The following is a 22,358-nucleotide window of genomic DNA, read 5'->3' as shown; positions in this document are numbered from 1 at the left end:
CAGGAACTGGGAAGCCCCAGGCTCAGATCTGCCCGGGTCACTTAGCGGGGAAGCCCCGGGGGACGTCCCTGCACCTTCTCTGCCTCAGTTTCCCCTCCATCAAGCTAGGAAGGTCCCTCCAGTTCTGACCTGCCACCCCACAGCAGCGGCCAAAGCAAAGCCCGCAGGGAAGGGTTGGGGTCCGGCGTGGGCCAGTCAGGGACCAAGGCCTGGCCGGGCAGGGACAGGGAGAGCCCCAGGCTGGTGGCGGGCCGAGGGCAGGAGCCCCGAGTTCAAGTCTCACCCGGCTCCCTTCGGAGCTGGGCCTTCAGGATCAACCACAGGGGCTCGGCCACAGCTGGGGCAGCGGCGCCCTCGTGTGGCCAAAGCAGGGATGGCGGGTCCCGAGGGGGAGCCCTGCCGGGCCGGCGCACCCACCTCTGCTCGGGGAACTCCTGCAGGTGGCGCTCGACACGGCGGTACAGCGGGTAGAGGCCCTCGATGTCCAGGAGGTCCAGCATCTGGGCCTGCAGCGTCTTGTAGAGCAGGCAGCCCCGGGGCAGCCCCGAGCCCTCGGCCAGGCTCTTCCCTGCGAGGGCAGCACGTGAGCTGGGCACCCCGTGGGCGAGCCGCCCCCCCGCCCGGCCCCGGCGCTCACCGTGCCGCGGCGGCTCCCGGCCGAAGGGGCTGGCCTCGCAGCAGCTCCGGGCCTGCGCGCTCGGGCCTCCGCGGCCGTCGGCCGGCCGGCCCTTGTCCGTGGGGCTGAGCAGGGTCTGCGTGATCACGTGGATGAGCTCCTTGATGACGGCGCGCGTGCAGTGCGGCCCGCCCACCAGCCCGTTGGACGGGTAGAAGAAGGGCTTGAGGTGGCGAGCCAGCTCGTTCCAGTCGGCCGCCGCGTCCCGCTGGTCTCGGCAGCCGTAGATGAGCTCCCCGTTCTGCGGGGGACACGAGACGCGCCTGAGCCTCGCCCGCCCGGCCGCCCCGGCCACTGAGGCCCATCTTACAGATGAGGAAAGTGAGGGAGGAGGGGAGGGACCCAGGGCGGGGGCGCTTTTCCTTTGGGTCACTTTCCCGGCTGACCAAGGGTCAAAGTGTCAGAACAGCCTGGTTCAGAGGATGCAATCCGAGGCCAGGAGCAGGCGGGAAGGATGGCCTGTGAGGAAGCAGGGGCGCCGGTGCATGGTTGGGGGAGCTGCGTGGGACCCGTGACAAGGGGCACCCCCAAGGCGTGGGGGCTCCGAGGACAAGGGGCTGTGGACACAGACTAGCTGGGACGGCTCTTTTTGCAGCCACAAAGAACTAGAACCCAAGGGGCCACGTGAGCCATAGGCGAACGCCAAGAGACTGAGCAACAAGCAGGCACGTAGGGTGACCCTGGCCAAGTCACTTCACGAACTCTGCCAGCCTCCATTTCCTCATCTGCAAAATGGGCTCAAATGAGAGCATCCTCGTAAAGCATGCTGGCAGAGTGCCTGGCACAAGGCAAGCGGAAGATATTATTGTTGCTCTTCCAGAAGATCTGGAAAGAATCACGCAGCCCACCTCCACAGATTTGTCCTAAGGATTTGGGGGTTTCCTTCTTTTACTATGGGGGAGGGGGGTTTATTCAGAGAAAGGAAAGAATAGCTTGCCAGTTTTAAATGGCCATGGGCTGTTTCCCAGAAATCCCCTGGAATTCAGGCTCCCTGGGCAAAGCTGAGAGAGAGAGGGGGGAGGAAAAGGAGAGAGGGCAGGAGTGCCCTGAGCTCATGCCCCCTTTCTCTGGGGGCATGGGTCCCCCACAGGTCTTCCAAAGCCATAGATCTTCAAGGAGAGCTGGCCATCCCGGCCAGGGGGTGCAAGCTGTCCCTGCAGAGTCTGGGATAAGGAAGAGCTTCCTACCGATGAGAACCTTGCAAACGCGGTCTGCGTCCCCTCCTCAAAACTCATTAGCCCATGACTGATCAAGTGCTCATTACAGCAATTAGGCAAGAAAGGGAAACAGAAATAAAGAGAGGCAAAGAAAAGGCTCTTTTTGCAAATGATCTGAAATAGACAGTAAAATTCTACTAGTGGGGACCTCGACCTTCCCCTCTCTCAGAACCAGATACATCTAACCAAAAAATAATCAAGGAAAAAAGGTAAGGAGGTGAACAAGATTTTAGGAAAGTCCGATTTAATAAGTCTCTGGAGAAAACCAAATGAGAATAGAAAGGGATAGATCTTCTCGGCAGCACCTGGTACCTACCCAAAATTCGCCATATACTAGGGCATAAAAACTTCACAACCAAATGCAGAAATATAAAATGCATCCTTTTCAGATCATAATGCAATAAAAATTAGAATCCATAAGGGCCCATAGAACATCTAATTAAAAATTAATCAGAAACAAAATAATCTAATTCTAAAGAAAGGGATGGGTCAAAGAATAAATTATAGAACAATACATCATTTCATTGAAGAGAATGACAATGAGGAGACAACGTATCAAAACTTATGGGGTACAGCTAAAGTAGTACTTGGAGGAATGCTTACATCAATAAAATAGAGAAAAAGCAAATCAATGAATTGGGCATGCGACTAAAAAACTATAGAAAAAGAACAAATTAAAAATCCTCAAAGACTAAATTGGAAATCCTACAATTCAAAAGAGAAATTAGTAAAATTGAAAGAAAACCACTGAACTAATAGTAATAAGCAAGGCTAAGAATTGATTTTATGAAAAAACAAAAGAGAACACTAGTTAATTTGATTTAAAAAAAAAGAATAATATTAAATCACCAATATCAAAAGGAAAAGGCTGAATTGACCACCAATGAAGAATAAATTAAAGCAATCATTAAAATGTTATTGTGCCCAATTAAATGATGAATATTTACAAAAATATAAATCATCCAGACTAACAAGAGAATAGAATACTTCAATAGTTCCATCTCAGAAAAAGAAACTGAACAAACCATCAATGAATTCCCTAAGGAAATCCCCCAGAGCAAATTCTACCAACCATTTAAAGAACGATTAATCCCAATATGAATGAACTATCTGGGAAAATAAGCAAAGAAGTCTTCCCCAATTTTTTTTTTAATGACACAAATATGGTTCTGATACCTAAATCAAGAAGAGCAAAAATAGAGAAAGATAATTATAGGCCAGTTTCCTTAATAAACATAGTTGCAAATGACCTGGGAGAAGCCCAGAACTGAAAAATGAACCAAAACAATCACTTCAGGAGTAAGACATAAAAAAGATGGAAAGAAAAAATCCATTCGAAATGTCCACAGATGGGATCCCATCCTTGAAACACCAAGACATCCCCAGGAATTCAACTGAGTCCTGCTACCAAAGACACTACAGAAATAGATAACAGACACTTTAATCACAGGAAGTTTCCATTACTCATGGGTAGGCCATGCCAGTAGAATAAAAATGATGAGAGACCCTCAAAATCAGCTTACTTATTCAATGCCACAACAATCAAACTGCCAAAAGACTGTTTTAAAGAACTGAAAAATTGTAACAAAATTCACCAGGAGGTACATACGGTCAAGAATTTCAAGGGAAATTCTTAAAAACTGGGAAAGGAGCCCCCGTGGCATGTTCCAGACTCTACCAGCAAGCCCTCCTGATCTGAGTGAGCTGGTCCTGGAGAAATCAGAAGCCCAACATACAGGAGCAAACAAATGCATGCGTGTGGCAGCTGACCAAGTCAAAAGATCCCAGGTAGGAGGGCGAGGACTCCTGGACAACCTTTCTGGACAAGCAAAATGGCAGAAATCGGATCCAGGCCAACACCTCCCCATCAAAGAAGACCAGCTCCAAACAGGAAGAGAGAATTCATAACCAAATGGGGGGAGGCAGGGAGGGACGGGCAGACGGAAGGACAGTCTCATGAGAGTGAGCCCCCACGACCACCGTACCTTAAATATCTTGAGGTTGTTCTGTGCTTCCTGTAACAAACTTTTCAAGGCAAAGTGCATTCTCTGTTTATTTCTGGAAGGGGTAAAGCAGAAGTTTTCAAAGCAATTTTAGTCCATCAGAAAACCATTCAATGGTCACCTGCTCTCGCGCCTCTGCCCTGCCTTTTGGCCCCGTGCTCTGGGGCAGGCCGCTGTGGGGAATGACTAAAGGGACGGACTGGGGGCGCCGACCCAGAGGGAAGCACGCAGGCCACCGTGAGCAGGGGCGGATGGGAAAGTGATGGCCAATCGGACTTCCAAAGGCCGGCGCTTGTTCTTGATGGAGGCTGAGGCACGAGACTGGCCAAGGGGGGAACCTGGGGCCATCTCAGGCCTGCAGCTGTGTGTGCCCAGTCCAACCCTCCTTCTGTTCTTTCTCTAGTTGTCTGAGAGGGCCCCAGACCCCATCTGCTCCCTGTGATGCCGGACCCTTGGGGGCACACTTCCGGCCTCTGGGAGCCTCTCCAGAGGCCAAAGGAGGCAGGCAGAAGCCCTCCGGGGGAGCTGGGAGCTCTGAGAGGCAGCCCAGGAAGGACCTTCTGGTGGGACCAGACTCCCATTTAAAGGGGGATGTGTGTACACCGCTAGGTCTGAGGCAGAAAAAGGGATAAAGGAGCCTCTGGAAGGGCCTCTCAGGCCAGTGACAAGCACCCAAGATGACCCCAGGGGCCTGATGGCTTTGCTGGAAGCCACGGAACAGATTCAGGAAAGGATACGGCCGGGCACTCATGGACAAATGGCAAAGACACAGCTGTGCCCCTCGGGCTGGACAAAGAATGTTAGCCTAGAAAGGCTGAGCGATGATGGCCAATGGGGGAGGGGGAGACACAAGCCTGGACCCCCTCTAGCCCCCTCTGCCTTGGGCTCCCATCCCCGGAGTCCTCCCTGACTGGGCCAGGCCCTGGGGGGCTCTAGCACCCCTCCGCAGCAGGCCCTCCCTCCTGGAGCACAGGCCTTCCTCCAGCACCTGCTAGGGCTCCCAGGGCTCCCGAGGGCCTCCAGGCCCCAACAATGCTGGATGGCCTTCTAAGTGCCCTCCTGACTTACGCCCCAGCCCCGACCTCACGCTGCCACACCGCCCTTGTCTCTCCAGGCCACTCTGGCCCCCTCGTTGGTTTGGGGGTCCCTGTGGCGATCTGGGGGACCTTCTGGCTCTGGCCTCCACCTGCCCCCCCAAGTCACCCCTCGGTGCTCCCAGGTTCCCCGACCCCCCATGGCTGCTCCTCGAGGCTCATTCGGTCCTCCCACCCAGAGTCCCTCCTGGGTGGTTCCACACACTGGTTCAAGCACCAGCTCCAGGATCTGGGGATTCCTAATGGCTGTCTGGAACTCGAACCCAGCCCATCCGGCGTCCATCCCTCCTCCAGCCTCCCTGCAGTCCAGCCCGGCTCCACTCTGCGCCGGACGCCCGATCTCCGACGCTTCGCCCTCGGGAGCGCCCACGTCCTCTGTGGGTCAGTGGGGAGGGGCAGAAAGGACACGGGCACGGCGGACAGAGGGCGGGACATCAGGGCCTCAGTCCCCGCCGAGCCCCGGGGCGGCTCCTGCCGGCTTCCCGGCCTCCCCCCCCCCCGGCCTCCCGGCCCCCCGGCGGCACTGGGCTGGCTCACCCTGAGAAGAGGTCTAAGGGACAGTATCTGCTGATCTGCTTCCACTTGCCAGTCGCCACCTGGGGGAGAAAAGCACGTGAAGGAGGGCTCCGAGCCCAGAGACGGGCCCAGACGGGCCTCAGCCATGTGACCCTGGCCAAGTCCCTCATCCCAGACTGCCTGGAGAAGACAGAAGGGAAGGGAGGGGGAGAGGTCGGGGAGGACATCCAGGGACAAGGCCGAGGGCTTTTCTTAAGGAAACGGGTTAAGGATGGTGCCTGGCCCTTCCTCGATCACCCTAGTTTGGCCATGACCCCCACTTCCACGTGGCACCGAGTTCAAATCCAGCCTCAGGCACTCACTACCTGGGTGCCTCCGTTTCCCTTCTGTAAAATGGGGGTCCCAGGAGAGCCATGCTGCGCCCCCGTGCCGGGCTCCCCCCGGCCTGGACGTCTGCTCTGGGCCCTCAGGAGGCGCCGCTCCCTGCCCCAAGCTCTCTCCCAGGCCCCCCAGGCCCTGCTCCTCTGGCCCAGAGACGGCTCTTGTTCCCCGAGGCCCCTCCTGGGAGGGCAGCTGTGACCAGGCCCTTCTTAGGCCGGCATCTCCTCCGGCCAGGCCCTCGACGGCCCCTGCTCGTCCTCTCTAGGGCCTCAGGCCGGGCCGGTGGCTTCTCCTCGTAGGGGCCGGGGCGGGGGTCCCGCGGCCTCTCCTCGAAGGGGCCGCCTCTCCTTCCGTTCCCATCCCTCGGGGAGCCGCGCTCACCCCATCCTGGTGCTCCGCCGGCCCTTCGGCCCCCTTCGGGAGCTTCTCCTTTCGTTTCCAGGCCCTCCACCTTACAGTCAATACTGTGTCCTGCTTCCAAGACAGACGGGAAGGGCCGGGCGACGGGGGTTCAGGGACTTGCCCAGGGCGCCCCCGTCCTCAGGCCTGGCTCTCCGAGCTGCCCGGCGGGGCTCTGACTGCGTGGGGGCCTCCCTCCTCCCCAAAGCACGGCAGAAACAAAGCAGGAAGGCCTCCGGCGACTTGAGGAAGAATCCAGGCAAGCTGAGGCGCACGAGGGCCAACGGGGCGCTCCGGCGTCTCGGCGGTCACCCCGTGGGCGAGCGCTCTCCCAGCCCTGCGGCCTATCCGTCTCAGCGATGTGGCTCCTTCCCACAGCTCTCTCGGTGGTCGGGGGCATCCCTGGGCCGAGGAGCCGGACGTGGGAGGCCAAGGGTGGCCCCGCAGCCCCCCAAGCCCAGGCTCGTTCCCACGGGGGCCCCTGGGGTCCCCCGCCATCGCAAGGCTCTCCTCCTTCTGGCCCTGCCGGGGCCCCTCCAGAGGAGTCTTCAGGCAGGAGCCTCTTCTGGCCCCCACGCTGCCTTTCGTCCATTATTCCTGTTTCCCTCTTTCTCACAGGAATGTCCGGGGGGCCCTGGTGGAAGCACGGAGCAAGGGCCGGGGGCTGGGCTGGACGCCTCGAGGGCAGTGAGGCGCCCCACCAGGGCCAGCAGACACTCGGCCAGGCCGGGCCGGCCCCGGGGCACTCCCTCGCCTTGGAGCTGCTCCAAGGGAATGGGGGGTCGGCCTCCAGCTCAGCCTTGTCCACCGGCTCTGCTCTGACTTTCCTGATAAGAAGTGTAGGCTAGCGAGGAGAGCACTGGCCACAGAGCGGGGATCTGGGTTCGAATCTTGCTTCAGACACTTAAAGCCACATAACCCTGGGGCCTCGCTTTTCTACAGGGTTTTGGGTTCCTGGAAATTGGGAGTCCCCCAAACCCCCTCCTCGCAGGGGCCTGGAGTTCAAGGAATTCATCTGAGCGGTACAGCCGATGGGCTAACGGTCAGGAGTGACCGAGGGCAGACGGGACCGTCTCCCTGGAGAGAAGGGAAGGCGCCAGGGGCACGGCCATCCAGGAGAGGGGCAGCAGCCGGGGCCCAGGCCAGAGTCGCCGGACAGTGGAGGTTGGGGAGGAGAAGAAGTCCAGAAAGGGACCAAAGGCCCGGCCGGCCCCCTCAAAGCCAAGCAGACGGCTCAAGCCACTCCTGAAGCCTGTGTGACCCCCCCAGGACCCCCCTCCCCCCGCACCCGGCCAAGGTGAGGGTCGGCCCAAGACGAGAACGTCCCCAGGCTGAGGCCGCCAGCCCTCCGTCCGGCCGTACCTTCAGGTGCTGATGCATACAGTACCGACACACTCTGCGCTTCATCTCCTGGGCCACGTGTCTGGAGAAGGGAAGGAATCCACATTTTGGCTGCAAACACAAACACGTGGTCAGAAAGCCGTGGGGAAGCCCCAGCGACTCACCCAGGCAGGGCACCCCCAAACGGACCAAGAGCTCGGCCCCAGAGGAGGGCCGGAGAGGCTAAGGGCCACCACCAGAACGCCAGGGCTGGGACTGTAAAGCAGCGGCCATCCACACGGTCCGGAACTGGCCAGAGACAGAAGGGAGGCTCAGTGGACTAGACCGGGGTAAGCGGCCTCAGGCAGCCCGTGTCCAATAGAAATCCACTGCTGGACAAAAACTGCTGGGAAAGTGGAAAAGCGCGTGGGAGAGAGCAGCCCACCAAATGGGTGGGGGAGAAGCGCATTTCATCAGTCAGGGATCTGGACTTGCCCTTGTTCTCCACTTAAATCAATCAGCGCCCTTGGATGGCCCCTCACCACGGACTGCCAGCACAAATGCACCCTCAGAGGCAGGAAGCTGATCCCACAGGCCCTGCCCCCTGGCGGTGCCAGGCAGCTGGGATAGGTTCCTGGGAGGTGACGTGGGTGAGCGAGTGGGTGAAGAAAACAGCTTATAAATGGAGATCCAGCAGGAAGTGGGAAAGGACCGAGCCTCAAAATCAGATCCAGACTCTGACGTGGGTGACTTTTATTGAAGACAGACCCCAGAGTGTTAGGCCAGGCAACTCTCTACCTCCTTCCTAGACTTCCCTCTTTTTACTATATCTCCATTTTAAAACTAAATCGCTAAAATAGTCTTTTAGTTTAATTTTAACTATTACAAAATGGCAAGCACTCTTTTGGCTATTACAGATAAATGACATATAAAGAGGGAAATTAGAAATTAGGTGAACACAGAACAGTGTCCCTGTCAGATCTATGGGAAAGGAAGTCATTTAAGGCCATGCAAGACAGAGAGAACATTACAAGACATAAAATGAATAAGTTTGAATATATTAAACTTAAAACATTTTTGTATAAACAAAACCAATGCAACCAAAATTAAAAGGAAGGCAACAAACTGAGGGGAAATTTTATAACAAAAATCTTTGACAAAGGTCTAATTTCTCAAATTTATAAGGAACTAAGTCAAATTTACAAGAAATGAAGCCATTCGTTCTCAACTGAAAAGTGGTCAAGGGAAATGAATAGGCAGCTTTCAGATACAGAAACCAAAACTATCAGTAATCACATGGAAAAGTGTTCTAAAACAACTCTGAGCTACCACCTTACACCAGTAGAATGGACAATATGACAGTAAAGGAAAATGATATATGTTGGATGGGATGTGGCAAAATTGGGACACTGGTGCATTGCTGGTGGAGTTGTGAATGGATCCAACCATTCTGGTGGGCCATTTGGAACTATGTCCAAAGGGCTTTAAATGACTGCCTGCCCTTTGACCCAGCCATACCACTGATGGATTTGTACTCCAAAGAGATAATAATAAAGAGGAAAAAGACTTGTACAAAAATATTCAGAGCTGCGCTCTTTGTGGTGGAAAAAAATTGGAAAATGAGGGGATGCCCTTCAATTGGGGAATGGCTGAACAAATTGTGGTGTCTGATGGGGATGGAATACTATTGTGCTCAAAGGGATGATGAATTCCATGGGAACTGGAACAACCTCCAGGAAGTGATGCAGAGTGGAAGGAGCAGCACCAGGAGAACATTGTACAGAGACGGATACATTGTAGCACGAGCGAATGTAACTGACTTTGCTACTAACAACAATGCAATGACCCAGGACAATTCCAAGGGACTCAGGAGAAAGAACTGTGGGAGCAGAAATACAGAAGGAAACACATGATTCATCACTTGTTTTATGGGTACAGGATTGGGGGTTTTGGTTTTAAAAGATGACTCTATTACAAAAATGAATAATATGGAAATAGGTATCAAGTGATAACACGTGTATAACCCAATGGAATTGCTCGTCTACTCTGGGAGTGGGGAGAGAAGAGGGAAGGGAAAGAGCATGAATCATGTAACCAAACTAGGGGATGGCTCTCAGGAAGAGGAAGTAGGCTGGCAAATGAGGGTGAGAAGAGAGAACAATGAGCCTTTCTGTTAAAGAACAAACTGCCCTGGGGTGTGTGGGCCAAGCCAATGCTCCCAGAGCTCCCAGGCAGAGAAGGGGGCACCAGGCTGGGCTATTCAGACCCAAACTCCCCAGGGAGAAGGCAGCCAATGGGGGGGTGGAGGGGGGAAGCGCCTGGGAGAAAACCCCCAGGCAAGGCCATGGCTCCGTGGCTGGACCCAGGGTTAGGCAAATTGTCAGGAAGCTCCCAAGCCCATCTATGGCTTCTGCCCTCTGGGCCCTCCTCCTCCACTGGGACAGAAAGGGGCCCAGAGGTCATATGGGAGCCAGGTCGGCCAAGGGGTGAGGGTGGTGGCTCGAGGGCCCCTGGCACACCCAGCCAGACTGGCAGACGGCCCGTGTGCTCCGGATCCTGCCTGCAGGCCTAGGTTCTGGCCCCTTCCTGGTGAGCTCACCTTAATCTCTACACACAGAATGGGTCGGTGTTCTGCAAAATGGCTGGTGTGTAGTCTGGTGAGGTTCGGAAGGCACATTGCATAACCACTGAGCGTGTCCAAGTCTTTGTCACAGCGAGATTCTACAAGATGGAAGGAAAGGGCCAACGTGGGCCAGGCCAAGTGACTGGGAGCTCTGAGGCGAGTCCTCCCACCCCAGGCCTGCCATCAGACCCTAAGGCTGAGCCCCATGGGCCTGTCTGAGCACTGCAGCCAGGACAGAGGGCACAGTGGGGTGGCCACGGTCTCATTCCTCCAAGCTGGCATCACTCAGGGCAGTACCAATACAGGTATGAGCCCCCCAGGCCACCTCAGACCCGGAGCTCTGGCTTGTTTGGCCACACGCCAAGAAATTCACCCCACGGGGGATGCAGGCAGAAGCAAAAGTCTTCCACAAAAGAGCACATCCAAGATCTGCCAGCCTGGACCCAGAAGGCCCCTGGGGAGGTGCCAAGCCCTCTGCCTGCTGGGCGTGGAAGCCTTCCTGCCTTACCTGGTCTTTCCGCCTGAATCTTTAAACAGAGCTGCTTCACAAAATCCAGGGGGAGCTGAACGACCTCCTAAAAGCAAAGCAGAGACACGCCATCATTCGCATCCAGATCCCTGTGGCTATAGACAGACTCCTCCCAAACTCCAGGAACCAGCATGCAGGCTCAAGCACACTTTCTGTCCATCAGCCTTCCATGCCCCCTCCTGTCTTGGGGGTCCCAGAGCACCCCCTCCTGGCTTCCCTTCACTTTCCATTTCCCCACTAAGCGAGCGGTTCCCACAGAGCCACAGCGCGCGGGCAGAGAACGCGCTTTAGAGGCGCGCTCGGGCGCCAAGGCTTCACGTCCGAAACGACGGACCCCAACAAGGGTCGACGCTCCTCCGCGAGGTAAAAAGGCGCAGAACCGCCCGGACTCGGGATCCAAGAGCGGCCTCTGAGTGCCCGCGGAAGGCCCTCCTCAAGCCCCGGCGTGGGAAGGCTGCCACACGGACGGGACGGCGGCGCTTCTCCGAGAAAAGCCACTCCCGGGACTGGCGTCTCCCCTTCCGTGCAGCGGAAGCCTCTGGGGCTGCCTGGCGCCCAGCGGGGGCCTCACCGGCTCTCACGGCCTCTGGCGGATGATGCCCGCCGTGGAGCTGGGGGCGCAGAGACCCCGAGAAAGAAGTGTCCCTCCCCAGGGGCAGTCTGTTCTCTTGGGAGACTCCCCACGGGCCCAGGAGGAGGCCCACCGCAGGTCTGAGCGGGCTGTCTGTCTCTGAGCATCTCTCACGCTTTGTCTCTGTGTCTTGTCTCTCCCGGCGGCCGGCGGCCCCTCCAGGATCCCACACAACCGGAGCCCTTTTCCCCCCTCGGCCCTCTCCCCACTCTTCCCTCCCCCACGAGAGCTGTTTGATGTGGGCTCTCCCTTTAGGCTGGAAACTCTGCCTCTTAGCACAGTGCCAGGCACGCAGGGGGGCTTCATAAACACATCCAGGCTGGCTAAACAGTGCAGTCTAATGTGTGCCTGCACGGGCAGCCTCCAAAGGGAGAGAGTGAGGCCAGGCTGGGGTGGAGGGCCCGGACAGAGCCGGAGGCCCCCCCGCCCCCTCGGCCTGGCCGTCGGCCCCTCTCCAGCCCACGGGCGCCCTGGGCTCCCGGGGGACGCAGCGGGGCCCACACAGCCCAGAAGCAGATCGTTCCATTCCGGATGCTCGGTGCCAGGCTGCAATCGCCCTGAAGTGTGAAGGCTCAGAGTGCCAGCCGGGCACCCTGCGGGTGTCTGATCCAAAGATCTCTCGAGGCCAGGCTCGCTCGGGGCAGCCCTGCCGGGAGAGACCCTCGCAGGCGCCCTCTAGCCCTCGGGGGCCTGCGCTGTCCCTGTGTGTCCGGGCTGAGGCTCCTCTCACTTCCTCCTCCTCCCCCCAACCCTTCGTCGGGGCCTGGCTCATCTGCCACCAGCAACGGCGACTCTGGCGTGCCCACCTGGCCAGCCACCCTCCCGGGCAGGCACTGGCTTTGGCCCCTCCCAAGGCAACCCCTCGGGCTCGCCCCCAAAGCTGCAGCGTCAGGGAAGGCTCTCCCCACCCGGGGGGTCTCCTGGCCCCAAACGTGGTGGGTGGCGGGGCTCTCGGGCCAGCCCCCGCCCGGGCTCGGCCTCCACACCAGCTCCAGGCAGGCCTCCGGGAGCCCTTCCTTCCCAACACTCTGTGACGAAGGGTGGACGGCACAGCTCGGGGCGAAGCCTCAGAACAAGGCAGCGACATGCACCTGTGAGGCTCCACGTGTGTGTGTGTGTGTGGGGGGGACACACATATAAACACACACGTGTAACACCGTCAGGTATACAAACGTGTCTGAAATCCGGGAGAGGGAGGCCGGCTGTGTAGAGACCTGGGCACGTGGCGGGCTCTCCTGGCCCGGAAAGAAGGCTCCCGGGGGCCCTCGCCTGCCGCCGACACACTTGGGGAGACGCGACCCCAAGAACGTCCCGAGGCCAGTGAGGCCCAGTCCGGAGGCTCCGCCACATCTGGAGAAGGCCCAGCCTCGCCACTCTCGCAGTGGCCGCCCCAGAAACTCGTTCCTCCCCGCCTCCCAAGGCCCACTGGCGATCCCCGGCCCCTGGGCTCCCTTCCCACGCGGGCCGCAGCCGACCAGGCTGTGCCCTGTCTGCGGGCCCCTCCGTGCCCAGCCAGGAGGCTCTCCGTCCTCTCTTCCCCTGCCACGGGAGGACCCTGGCCCAAACCCGGCCGTGCCCACGACTCCAGCCCTTCTGCCCTGGGAGCGATCGAGAAGCGCTTGTGGAACGGCGGAGCCCTGAACGGCCCCATCCTCAGAGCTCAGGGCTGCACGGGGTGCTTGAGAAGAGGCGGCTCCTTCGGGGGCCTCGCAGCCCTCGGACACCCCCCGCGCAATGGGCGGACGAGAGCCACCTGTTCCTGCGGCAATCGGAGCGTGGTCAGACCCGGAAGGCGCCCGGGTCCTCCGCGGCCCCCCGACTCGGTCCGTCTGTCACCGGGGAGCGCCTTCCGCTCCTCGGGATGAAGGAGGACGAGCCAGTGAGCGAGGCCCGGCAGAACGGGCCTCCTGAGCCCCTGCGTCCACGGGGGAGCCACCCCTCCCCAGCCTCGTCTCCTGACGCCGCCGCCTCCGGGGTGCCGGCCCTCACCACGCCGCACTCGGCCTGCTCTGGGCCATTTAGACGCCTCCCGGCAGGGCAGGTCTGAGCACGGAGCTCCCCATTCAGTCAACTCCGGCAGCTGCCGCCTCCCAGGCCAAATACCGGCTCTTCCGCTCGGCATTCGAAGCCCTTCCGAACCTTTCCGTCTCCTCACACCTCATACCCTTCCGTGTGCTCTGCCATCCGGTGACTCCGGCCTCTTCCTCTGAATCTGGGCCCTCTAACTGGCCTCAGGCCCGCCTTCTGCAGGTGGCCTTGGCCGAGCTGGGGCCTCCCCCTCTGCCCTGAGCCACGTCCACGCTCCGCCAGCCCACGGAGGACGGGAAGCTCGAGCCCCCTGTGGCCGCCAGACGCTCTGGACGAGGGGCCTGTGAGCTGAGCCCGATCCCGCGGGGGGCGGCCTGGGAGCCCTCGGGACAGCCCCGGCTCGGCCGTTCCCCGGCCAGAGTCCCTCCTTCCCGAGGCGCCGCTGCGAGTCCTCAGATCTTGGCACCGGGTGGAAGTGGGGGGCCGAGTCTCCTTTTAAGTGAAAGCTGGGTGCCTCGACCTCCCGTTAGCCCTCGGAGAGCCGCCTCACAGGCCCCGTTTTTAAGGAGAAAAGCCCGGCCAAGCCGCCCGGGAGCGTGGGCAGCGCCGTGCGGGGGAGGAAGGCACCGCGTCCCCCCGAGGCCCAGCGTCTTCCCGGGACGTGGGGGGAGCCGTGGCAGGCCGTCGCTGCCCCTTGGATGTGGCCGGGAGCCCTTCCCCTCCTAACGTTTGGGACGCTGGTCGTCGTCAAAGCCCGGCACCAAGTGGCCGGCTGCGGCCAGCACCGAGCTCCCCGGCTCCCGTCTCTCGCCACGGCGGTAACCCGCTCGGGGCCAACACCTGTCCCAAGCCGTGGTGCCAGGAAGGACGGTGCGTCCTCGGGGCTCCCCGGGAAGCCTTCCTCCTGCCCTTCCCAGCCCACGATCCCTCGGAGAAGACCGGAGGCTCCGGAGCACATTTCTCAGTTGGCCGGACGGGCCCTCGTGTGTAACTCTGCCACTCTGGACGAAGCCCGGAAGGCCTCGGTGATCACGCCGCTGACCCACGGGAAGCCACCGTCCCCCGAAACGCCCGGCTGAGCGTCCGTCCCCAGGCCCTGCCCGCAAGGGGGAACTCGGGGCTTCCCAACGGTCCGCTCACGTGGCCAGCGAGGAACTCTCTGGGGTCCCCGGCGGGCTGCTGCAGTCTGTGCCCCACGGCCTCGGCCTCCCTCTCTCCCCCCCAGTCCCAAAGTCCGGCCGCCTGCTGAGGGCCCACGCCGCGCCGGACGGATGGCCCCGGCTTCGTCGACGGCCGGCCTCACTCGAGCGCTCCACGGCCTGCTCCGGCCGCCTTCGTGCCCCCTTCCGCCGGGGGACGTCTTCACGGGCCGCCTCACTGACTCGCCACGGGCTCGTCGGGCCCCTCCACCTGGCTTAGGCCGCCTGCTGGGCGGTGTACCGGGGAGGCTGCTGGGCTCCGGGGGGCAGAGCCTCCCGCTGGAGGGGGCCCTCCTGGGCACACGGGCACGCCGCTGTAGAATGCCACGAGCAAGTGAAGAGTGAAAACACTTAAAAAGGCATCAAATGTGCAAAACCCAGAACACACGACCCGTTCTGTGCCGATTCAGACATGCCGCCGCGTCTCCCTGCCCAGAGGAGGGGATCCTCGGGGCCTCGCCCAGGGACCAAGGTGAGAAGCACTCGGGGCCCAGCGAGGCAGGGATGGCCGTGGCGGCCGGAACGAGGCCAGCCTGGCTCCTCCAGGGTGCCCCGAGCCGTCCTGGCGGCCTCTCACCTCGGGACCGCAGCAGGGGGCGCTCACATGCCAAGAGAGCTTCGAAGGGGGGTCCTTCGTGCCGTCTGGCCGGGGGGCACTGCGGCAAGTCCTAGTGCCGGGCGGGGGCTCCCTAACGGTGTCTCCGGCCACTCGAGAGCTCGGCGAAGTAAAACATACCGTACAAACGAAGCCAAAGGGCCAGCTCGGTGGTTCAGTGGATACTGAGTCAGGCCTAGAAACAGGAGGGCCTGGCGTCCAATCTAGCCGAGTGACCCTGGCCAAGTCATTTAACCCCCTTGGCCTAGCCTTTACCATTCTTCTGCCTCAGAACCAATACACAGTACTGATTCTAAGACAGAGAGGGAGGGAAGGAGAAAGGAAAGGAGGAAGAGAGGGAGAAAGAGAGGAAGATGACAATAATAGTATTTAACAAGTACTTTGAGACCTTCAAAATACCTTATAAATATGCCATTTAATCCTCACAACAACTCTAATTTGGGGGGTACTATTATCCCCATTTTATGGAAAGGGAAACTGAGGCAAGCAGCGGTTAGGAGGCTTGCCAAGTCACACGGGAGCCTTGTGGGTCAGGCCTTCCCGACCCCAGGCCCAGCTCTGAGGCTATGGCCGCTACCTGTCTTTAAATCCATTTCTGACAATGGAGGTGACTGAGGCCCAGGACGGACGGGGAGGCCGGGCGGACAGGGTGGCGTTCAGGCCGGGGCACGGCAGACTTGGTCTTGCTGTCCTACCGCAGGTGGGCGGGCCCAGGCGCAGAGCCCTGGGGCGCCCCTTGGCCGGGCTGCCTCCACACGGACCTCCTGACTCAGCGGGTCCCCCAGGCGCTCGCCCAGACTGCCAGGCGGCCGGCGGCTCTCCTTATCTTATCGGCACGATAGGCTGAAAGCCGGCTGAGCCCACGTCCTACCGGTCTAACAACTCGGAGAAAAAAGGACAGCAAACCGGCCTCCTCTGGCCCAAAGCCACGGTGCCAGGCCCGAGCGGCTCCTCCCTTCCCAGCTAGAACTTTCCCAGGAACCTAAAGCGGCTCCGGCTTCCCCCTCCCCTCGGACGGTCAGTGGGTCGGTCCGTCCTGCAGCTCCTCCCGGGCCGGTGACGAGGGGCTCCAGGCAGCTCTTCGCAGTGAGGCCGCTGGCTGGTCTCCAGGAGCTCCTCCCCGGCACCGGCTCACCATCCTCGGGGGCGAACGGGGCCGTCTGTCCAGTGGTTCCCACGATAGGACTAAAAAGGTGGCTCCTCCCCGCTCGTGCCAGGCCGTGGCCAGGGCCGACGGCCCCCTCCCTCTTCTGGCGGCCACTCCGGCAGCTGTCCAGGTGCTGCGTGGCCAAAGGCGTCCCGAGCCGTCCTTACTTCGACCGGCCAACCAGCACTGGGGACGGAGGAGTGGAGGGGGCGCTGCGGCCCCTCAGAGGCCCTCCTGTTAACGAGGGGACGTGCGGGGATGCTCTGCTTGTTCAGTCATTTTCAGCCGGGCCGACTCCTGTGACCCCATTTGGGGTGTTCTTGGCAGAGATACTGCAGTGGTTGGCTCATGTGACAGAGGAGGAAACTGAGGCAGACAGGGTGATGTCACTTCCTCAGGGTCACGTGGCTAGGAGGGGGTGAGTCTTCCGTTGCCAGTGAGCTGCCCCTGGACACACAAAATAAAACGGGGTCCTTTGGGCAAGGAAGGGGAGCCCTTGTCAGAGGGCGGGTCATGCTAGGGCCTCCCCACCAGAGTCTCCGTCGGCAGAGTTTGGTGCCTTTCCACGCCACCCCCCCCCCCAGCCCATTCACAAGATCTTCTCCCGTGGGCTGCCAGCATTTCCTCCTTGTTTCCTCCAGGACGATCCCGCCCCCGGCCTGTCCAGGGACCACGAGGCACAAAAACAACAGGGCTCTAAATGCTCTCATATAGGAAGCACGGCCTGAGCCTGAGGCTGAAGCTCTCTGACCCGGGCTGCCTCTGTTTCCTCCTCTGTAAAATGGGGCCAGTGGCCACCCCGACTTCCCAGGTTTACTCCTGTCAGCCCCGGGACGAAGCGTTCGCAGGCTTGTGGGTCTGCCGGGCACAACTCGGAGGGCCGCGTGTGGGAGCAGATGCGCCCCCTTCCCAGCCCCTCTCGCAGAGGCTGCGCTTCTTGGGCGCCCTCGGCTTCATCTGGGATGGGGGATGGAACCTTCTCCCCTGGGCGGCCCCGCTCCGGGCCTCGTCGTACCCGCTTCTGTCCGTGACCCCGCGGACGAGAAGGGCCCTCACGAGCGGTGGCTCCTGCCCAGTTTCCTGTCTGTGACGAAAGTCGGGCGAGATCGAGGTCGGGGTACATCACGGTGGCGGGGTGAGGGGCCGGCCTACGCCTCATCTCTCTTCTTGAGCCGGGCATCCCGGCCTTGCCCTGGCTCTCCGGCACAGCCAGGGAGCTTTCAGGATCCCTCTTTGCCGGGCCTCCGGCCCACCATGAGTCGCTCTTTTCCTCAACAACAAGAGATCATCCCCTTCCACCACCACCACCTAGTGGGAGAGAGGATGAGCGAAGAGGACAGCCTCGAGCCGCTGAAACGACCGAGGAGCCAACGGAGGGCCGACGCGTCCCACGACGATCTTCCACAGAAATTTGGCTGCCCGAAGCCCCTCTGAAGCCTCGTCCAGGGCGGACCCCGTAAGCGTCTCGCCCAATGGCTCCCCCCGCAGGAAACGGTCTCCTACGGCCCTGCATGGCATCCGAAGTCCTTTCCGGGCTTCCTGAGAGGCTGGCTCGAGCCCTCTGTCGTCCCCCTGCCCCACCCCCGCCCACCTTAACGCTGACCCGCGTCCATCTCTGCTTGCACAGCTGTTGGCGTGCCATGGCGCCCCCCTCGCATTCCGGGGCTCCCTCCTCCTCCTCAGGGCACTCCAGGCTCCGAGAAGCTTCTGACTTCTGTCCCCAAAGCCCCTTCCCTGGACGCCCTCGTGTCTTCGTCCCCCCCCGGCCTCGCTCACAGCCCGTTCCCCCGGCACGTAGGGCGGCCACGGCCCGGGAGGGCCCGCTCGTTCCCTGGCGCCCGGCTTCGGCTCAGGGCGCGTCTCTCTGCATCCTCGCGGGGGCACTTTGCTGGCGAAGGGAGAGCTCCGGCCAAGCCCCGCCACCGCCTCGTCCCCAGGCCCCCGAGTTCTCTCCGGATGGCCATTGGCCCCAAAGCTGGAGAAAACGGGCATCGTTTTACCCCCAATGGGGGTGGGCAGGGCGGGGGGGTCCCCTTCCAGCGCCATCAGGACGGACGAGGAAAGCAGCAAAGGTTAGCGGGAAGCCAGGCCGCTGGGGGAGGAGGCCGCAGGCGGGCACAGGCACGGGCACACAGCCAGGAGGAAGGAGGCTGCAGGGGTCACCTGCACGCAGCCGAGCCTTCGGGCCTCCTGCTCACGGCGGACGTGCCCTCGTCGGCGCCATCGTGCCCCGGCATGGAGGACGGAGTCCGGCCCCCACAGGTGCCCAGCCGGGCTTTGCCGAAGCTCTTCCCCTTCCCGGCTGCCGGCTTCCCGACCCCAATCGAAGGGGCTCCGAGGGCCGGGGAAGGTCCCGGGCGAACGATGGCACCCCGCGAGGGTATGGGTGGTCGCCATGAGGGTGCAAAAGGAGGCTTTTCAGAGATGGGGAGTGGCGAAGCGCTACGTCAGGGAGGAGAGAAAACCGCCAGGAAAGCGGCCCGTCGCGGCTCCGGGTAAGACGCGGGGGACGGCGGGGCGGCTCAGTGCCCAGAGAGCCGGCTCTGAGACGGAGGTCCCGGGTTCTGGTCAGGCCCAGGCCCTTCCCCGCGGGGTGACCCTGGGCAGGTCACTCGCCCCCCATCGCCCAGCCCTCCCTGCTCTCCTGCGCCTCAGGGGCCGGCCGGCTCGGGGCCACTTAGGTTTCGGCCCAAGTCCACCAGGCGCCTCCCAAACGGTCTCCGACTGGACTCTCCTGAGGTCCGCCCCGGCCGCTCGGACCAGCTCAAAGCCCGGAGGCCACGCGTGCCATCCCCCGAGATCTCCAGCAGCCTCTGCCCGTGGCCGTGCTGCCGTCCCCGGGGCGCTCCTGCCCGCCCCCCTCTGTCCGGGGGCCCAGGAACCCGTCACTCACCCCATAATGCACGTAATTCTCCCCAAAGAACTCCGTCATGACGTTCTTGCTGAAGTCCACTATGTTCTGCAGATGGCGAAAGACCTCCTCAGACGTCTGCAAAAGACCGGGGGGGGAGGGGGGGGTGGCGTCACAGGGGCCCCTCGTGTCACTCCCCGCCCCCCCCAAGGCCCACCCGTGGGTGCGCTCGCACGGCGGCACTTACCTTGCTCCGGTTCGGCGGGAACTTCAGGAAGCGCAGCACCACGCACCGCTGCGGAAAGAGAAGCACAATCAGCCTGGGGGGCGCACGCAGGGAGGGGGGGCGCCGAAGAACGGCCTGAGAGCGAGGGAGCCCCGGAGGGCGCTCTCTGGCCCTGAGCCGCGTCCCTCCGGCCGTCCAGGCCCCAGAATGGGCAGGCGGCTGGCCTCGGTCCTCCCGGGGATGCCTGCAGAGAGGCGGGCCCAGAACGGTGGCAGCTACGCAGCACACGCTGCCTGGGTCGCGCCCTCTGGAGGAGCCGAGCAGGTGGCTGGGCAGTCCAGCAGACAAAGCCAGGCCCGGGGAGCCGAGGGCCTGGGTTCCAATCTGGCTTTGCTCCCATTGCCAGCCCCTGGCGCTCCTGTCTTAGAACTGATGAGAGGGCAGAAGGGAAGGAAAAGCCCGGAAGGAGGAGAACAGCAAAGGGCTCTTCTCCACTTCCCTTCCGTGTCCTCCGTGCACAAGCCCAGCTGGCCATCTGGCTGTCTCCCACCTCTGCGCCTTTGCCCAGGTCGTGCTCCAGGTTCCTCTTGGCGTGCTCACCCTCCTCTGCTCCGCTCAGGCGCCCCTCCCCCCCGGAGCCTCTCCGTCCTTCTTCTGTGTGGATGCGTGTAGGTTTGTGTTTCCTCTCCTGACCGTGCGGGAAGGCAGGCGCCGCATCCCGGCCTCTCGGCCTCAGAGTCAGCCCAGAGGCCCTCCTGGCTCTGGCCTGGGACTCCGGGAAAACCCCCAAATCCCGCCTCCGCTCTGGCGCAGAAGCACGCCGCGGAGGCCAAGGGGAGGGCCGGTTGGGCGGCGGGCCGGCGGCCTGGAAAGCCGGGCTTCACGGCCGGTCCCTCGGCCACAGCCCCTGGGCGGCTTCTCCCAGGAGCCTCTGCTGCTCACTGTGGGTCCAGACGCTCTGTCTGCTGGGAGGGAGCCCGCGCAGGAGGCCAGGGACGGGGATGCTCCCGAGGTGGTGAGAAACGTGCCCCGCATCCCGCTGGCACAGCCTTCCGACAACCGCGAGCAGGAGGGCAGAAGGAGGTGCGAGGACGGCCTGCTGGGCCCGAATGGCCAACCGGACAGTCGCCAGACCCTTCGGAAGCGGCTCCTCAATGCCAAGCTCAGTGCCAAGGAAGGGAGCCGGCCCTGCTCACGCATACAAACAGGTGCCGTGCGTGACCAGCAGGAAGAAGCCCGGGGCAGGCCGGGGGCCCCCCGAGAGGCTCCCCACAAAGGCAGGGCTTCCTGAAAGAAGGGGGGACGCCAAGCTGGGAAGGCCGGGAGGGGGGAGGGAGGCCCGGCCGTCCCCTCCTGGCGTCTGGAGCCGCCCTCCCCATCAGGCCAAGAACCAGGAGGCGGGCGGGAGGCCAGAGCTGAGCAGACTGTGCTCTCGAGATGGGGTGGGAGCCGCGGGCCCCAAGAAGCACCAGTGACCGGCCTGGGTGACCCTGGGCAGGTCACATGACCTGTGTGCCTGGAGGGGAGGGCAGACTTCTACCAACTGAGGCAGCAGGAAGGCGGCCGAGAAGCCGATTTCTCAGAATGGTTGGGACACCCGGGGAATGGCATGGTGGCCCCGAGGGCCCAGGCGGGCAGGATCAGGCTGAAAACCCGGCCCTGGCCCCAGCCCTGGCCCGGCTGTGTCGGAAAAGAAGCAGCAGCTGGCGTCCCGCTGGGGGAAAGCGGCCCCTGCAGCCCACTGGAGGGGCCCAAGGCCTAGCCAGAGGGTGCAGGCAAATCCTAAGAAGCCGGATGCTCCCTCCTCCCACGGAGTCACCGCTAGGGTGTCTGGGCCGGCTGGCAGCCCCCTCCCCAAAGCCAGGATGGGGGCCCGGAGGTGGGCCCAGGCCGGCCGGCCTAGCTGGGAAGGCTCCCCGCCTGCTGGCCCTGCTTCCAGAATCCTCACACCTGACTCAGAGCCTGCCCCGGCCAGCTCCAGCCCCGCCTCGCCTCACTCCCTCTGGCTGCTGATCCGGCTGGCAGCCCTTCCTTCACCAGGAAGTGCCCCATTCCCACACACGTGGGCACACATCATGCTGGGCTGGAGGTGGGGCCGGGGTCAAGGTCATCTCCCTGACAACGGGGCCTTTCCTTTGGGATGAGTGACAAGCCCTGAGCTGGCCCCCAGGCAGGGATCATCAGCTGCTTCTCCAGGCCCGTCTAGGAAACAACAGCCTGCTGGCTCCCGGATAGAACGGGGGCAGGAGGAGAAAGGTCCTGGGTGCAAATCCGACCTCAGACATGCCCTAGCTGGTGACCCTAGGCCAGTCCCTTCCCCTGGTGTGCCTCAGTTTCTCCATCTGTCACGGGCTGACGGAGGGGATGGCTAAGCCTCCCGTCCGGAGAAGAACCGCCATGTATGCCTGGACACGGGTGTCAGTGCCCGGGGAAGGCCGAGGCCCCAGGGACGCTCCCTCCCCTGGCATGAGTTAGACCCCCCCCCCCACCTCATCCAGGGCCTGGTCACCGGCCGGGGCTGGCCCAAGGCCGTGTCCACCCCCTGGACCGCCTCGCGGCAGCGGCCCTCAGCAGCCCTCCCCGCCCCCAGCCCTTCCTGCTGAGCCGAAGTTGGCCAAAGGGAAAGATCTTCCCGCGGTAGGACCGCAGCCCGGTGGCAGCCCAGGGGGCGCCGGGTCAGGGGTCAAGGGTCAGGGGTCGGGGCTCACCTGCGCGTGCGCCACGACCAGGCTCTTGTTGCCCTCCCCGTGGTACGTCCATTCATTCTCGTCCATCTTGGCCGCGTCCATGCCCTGGCCCCGGCCCCCGCCCCAGGCTGGACTCGGCCCCGGCCCCGGACGCCCGCCCTCGGCCCGCGCCCGGCCCCGGGTCCGGGCTCCGTCACCGCCGGCTTCGGGGAATG

General features: G+C 61.9%; 1 protein-coding gene across 1 annotated transcript in view; it reads right to left on the bottom strand.

Moving 5' to 3' along the window:
• IPPK (inositol-pentakisphosphate 2-kinase) overlaps window positions 1-22,245 on the bottom strand; it is a 37,436-nt gene extending 15,191 nt beyond the window's left edge. Inside the window, exons 1-10 of the mRNA XM_044658368.1 lie at window positions 22,165-22,245; window positions 19,478-19,525; window positions 19,273-19,368; window positions 10,738-10,804; window positions 10,206-10,327; window positions 7,649-7,738; window positions 5,528-5,586; window positions 3,879-3,951; window positions 638-917; window positions 284-568 (exon numbers count right to left, since the gene is read on the bottom strand). Coding sequence (XP_044514303.1) covers window positions 284-568; window positions 638-917; window positions 3,879-3,951; window positions 5,528-5,586; window positions 7,649-7,738; window positions 10,206-10,327; window positions 10,738-10,804; window positions 19,273-19,368; window positions 19,478-19,525; window positions 22,165-22,245 — 1,201 coding nt within the window. The remainder of the gene's footprint in view (window positions 1-283; window positions 569-637; window positions 918-3,878; window positions 3,952-5,527; window positions 5,587-7,648; window positions 7,739-10,205; window positions 10,328-10,737; window positions 10,805-19,272; window positions 19,369-19,477; window positions 19,526-22,164) is intronic.
• Window positions 22,246-22,358: the final 113 nt, after the last annotated feature.

This window comes from Gracilinanus agilis, chromosome 1 (assembly GCF_016433145.1).
Source record: "Gracilinanus agilis isolate LMUSP501 chromosome 1, AgileGrace, whole genome shotgun sequence".
Lineage (NCBI taxonomy): Eukaryota > Metazoa > Chordata > Mammalia > Didelphimorphia > Didelphidae > Gracilinanus > Gracilinanus agilis.
The sequence above is the reverse complement of the archived record's forward strand: the minus strand, read 5'-3'. Positions and strand labels throughout refer to the sequence as shown.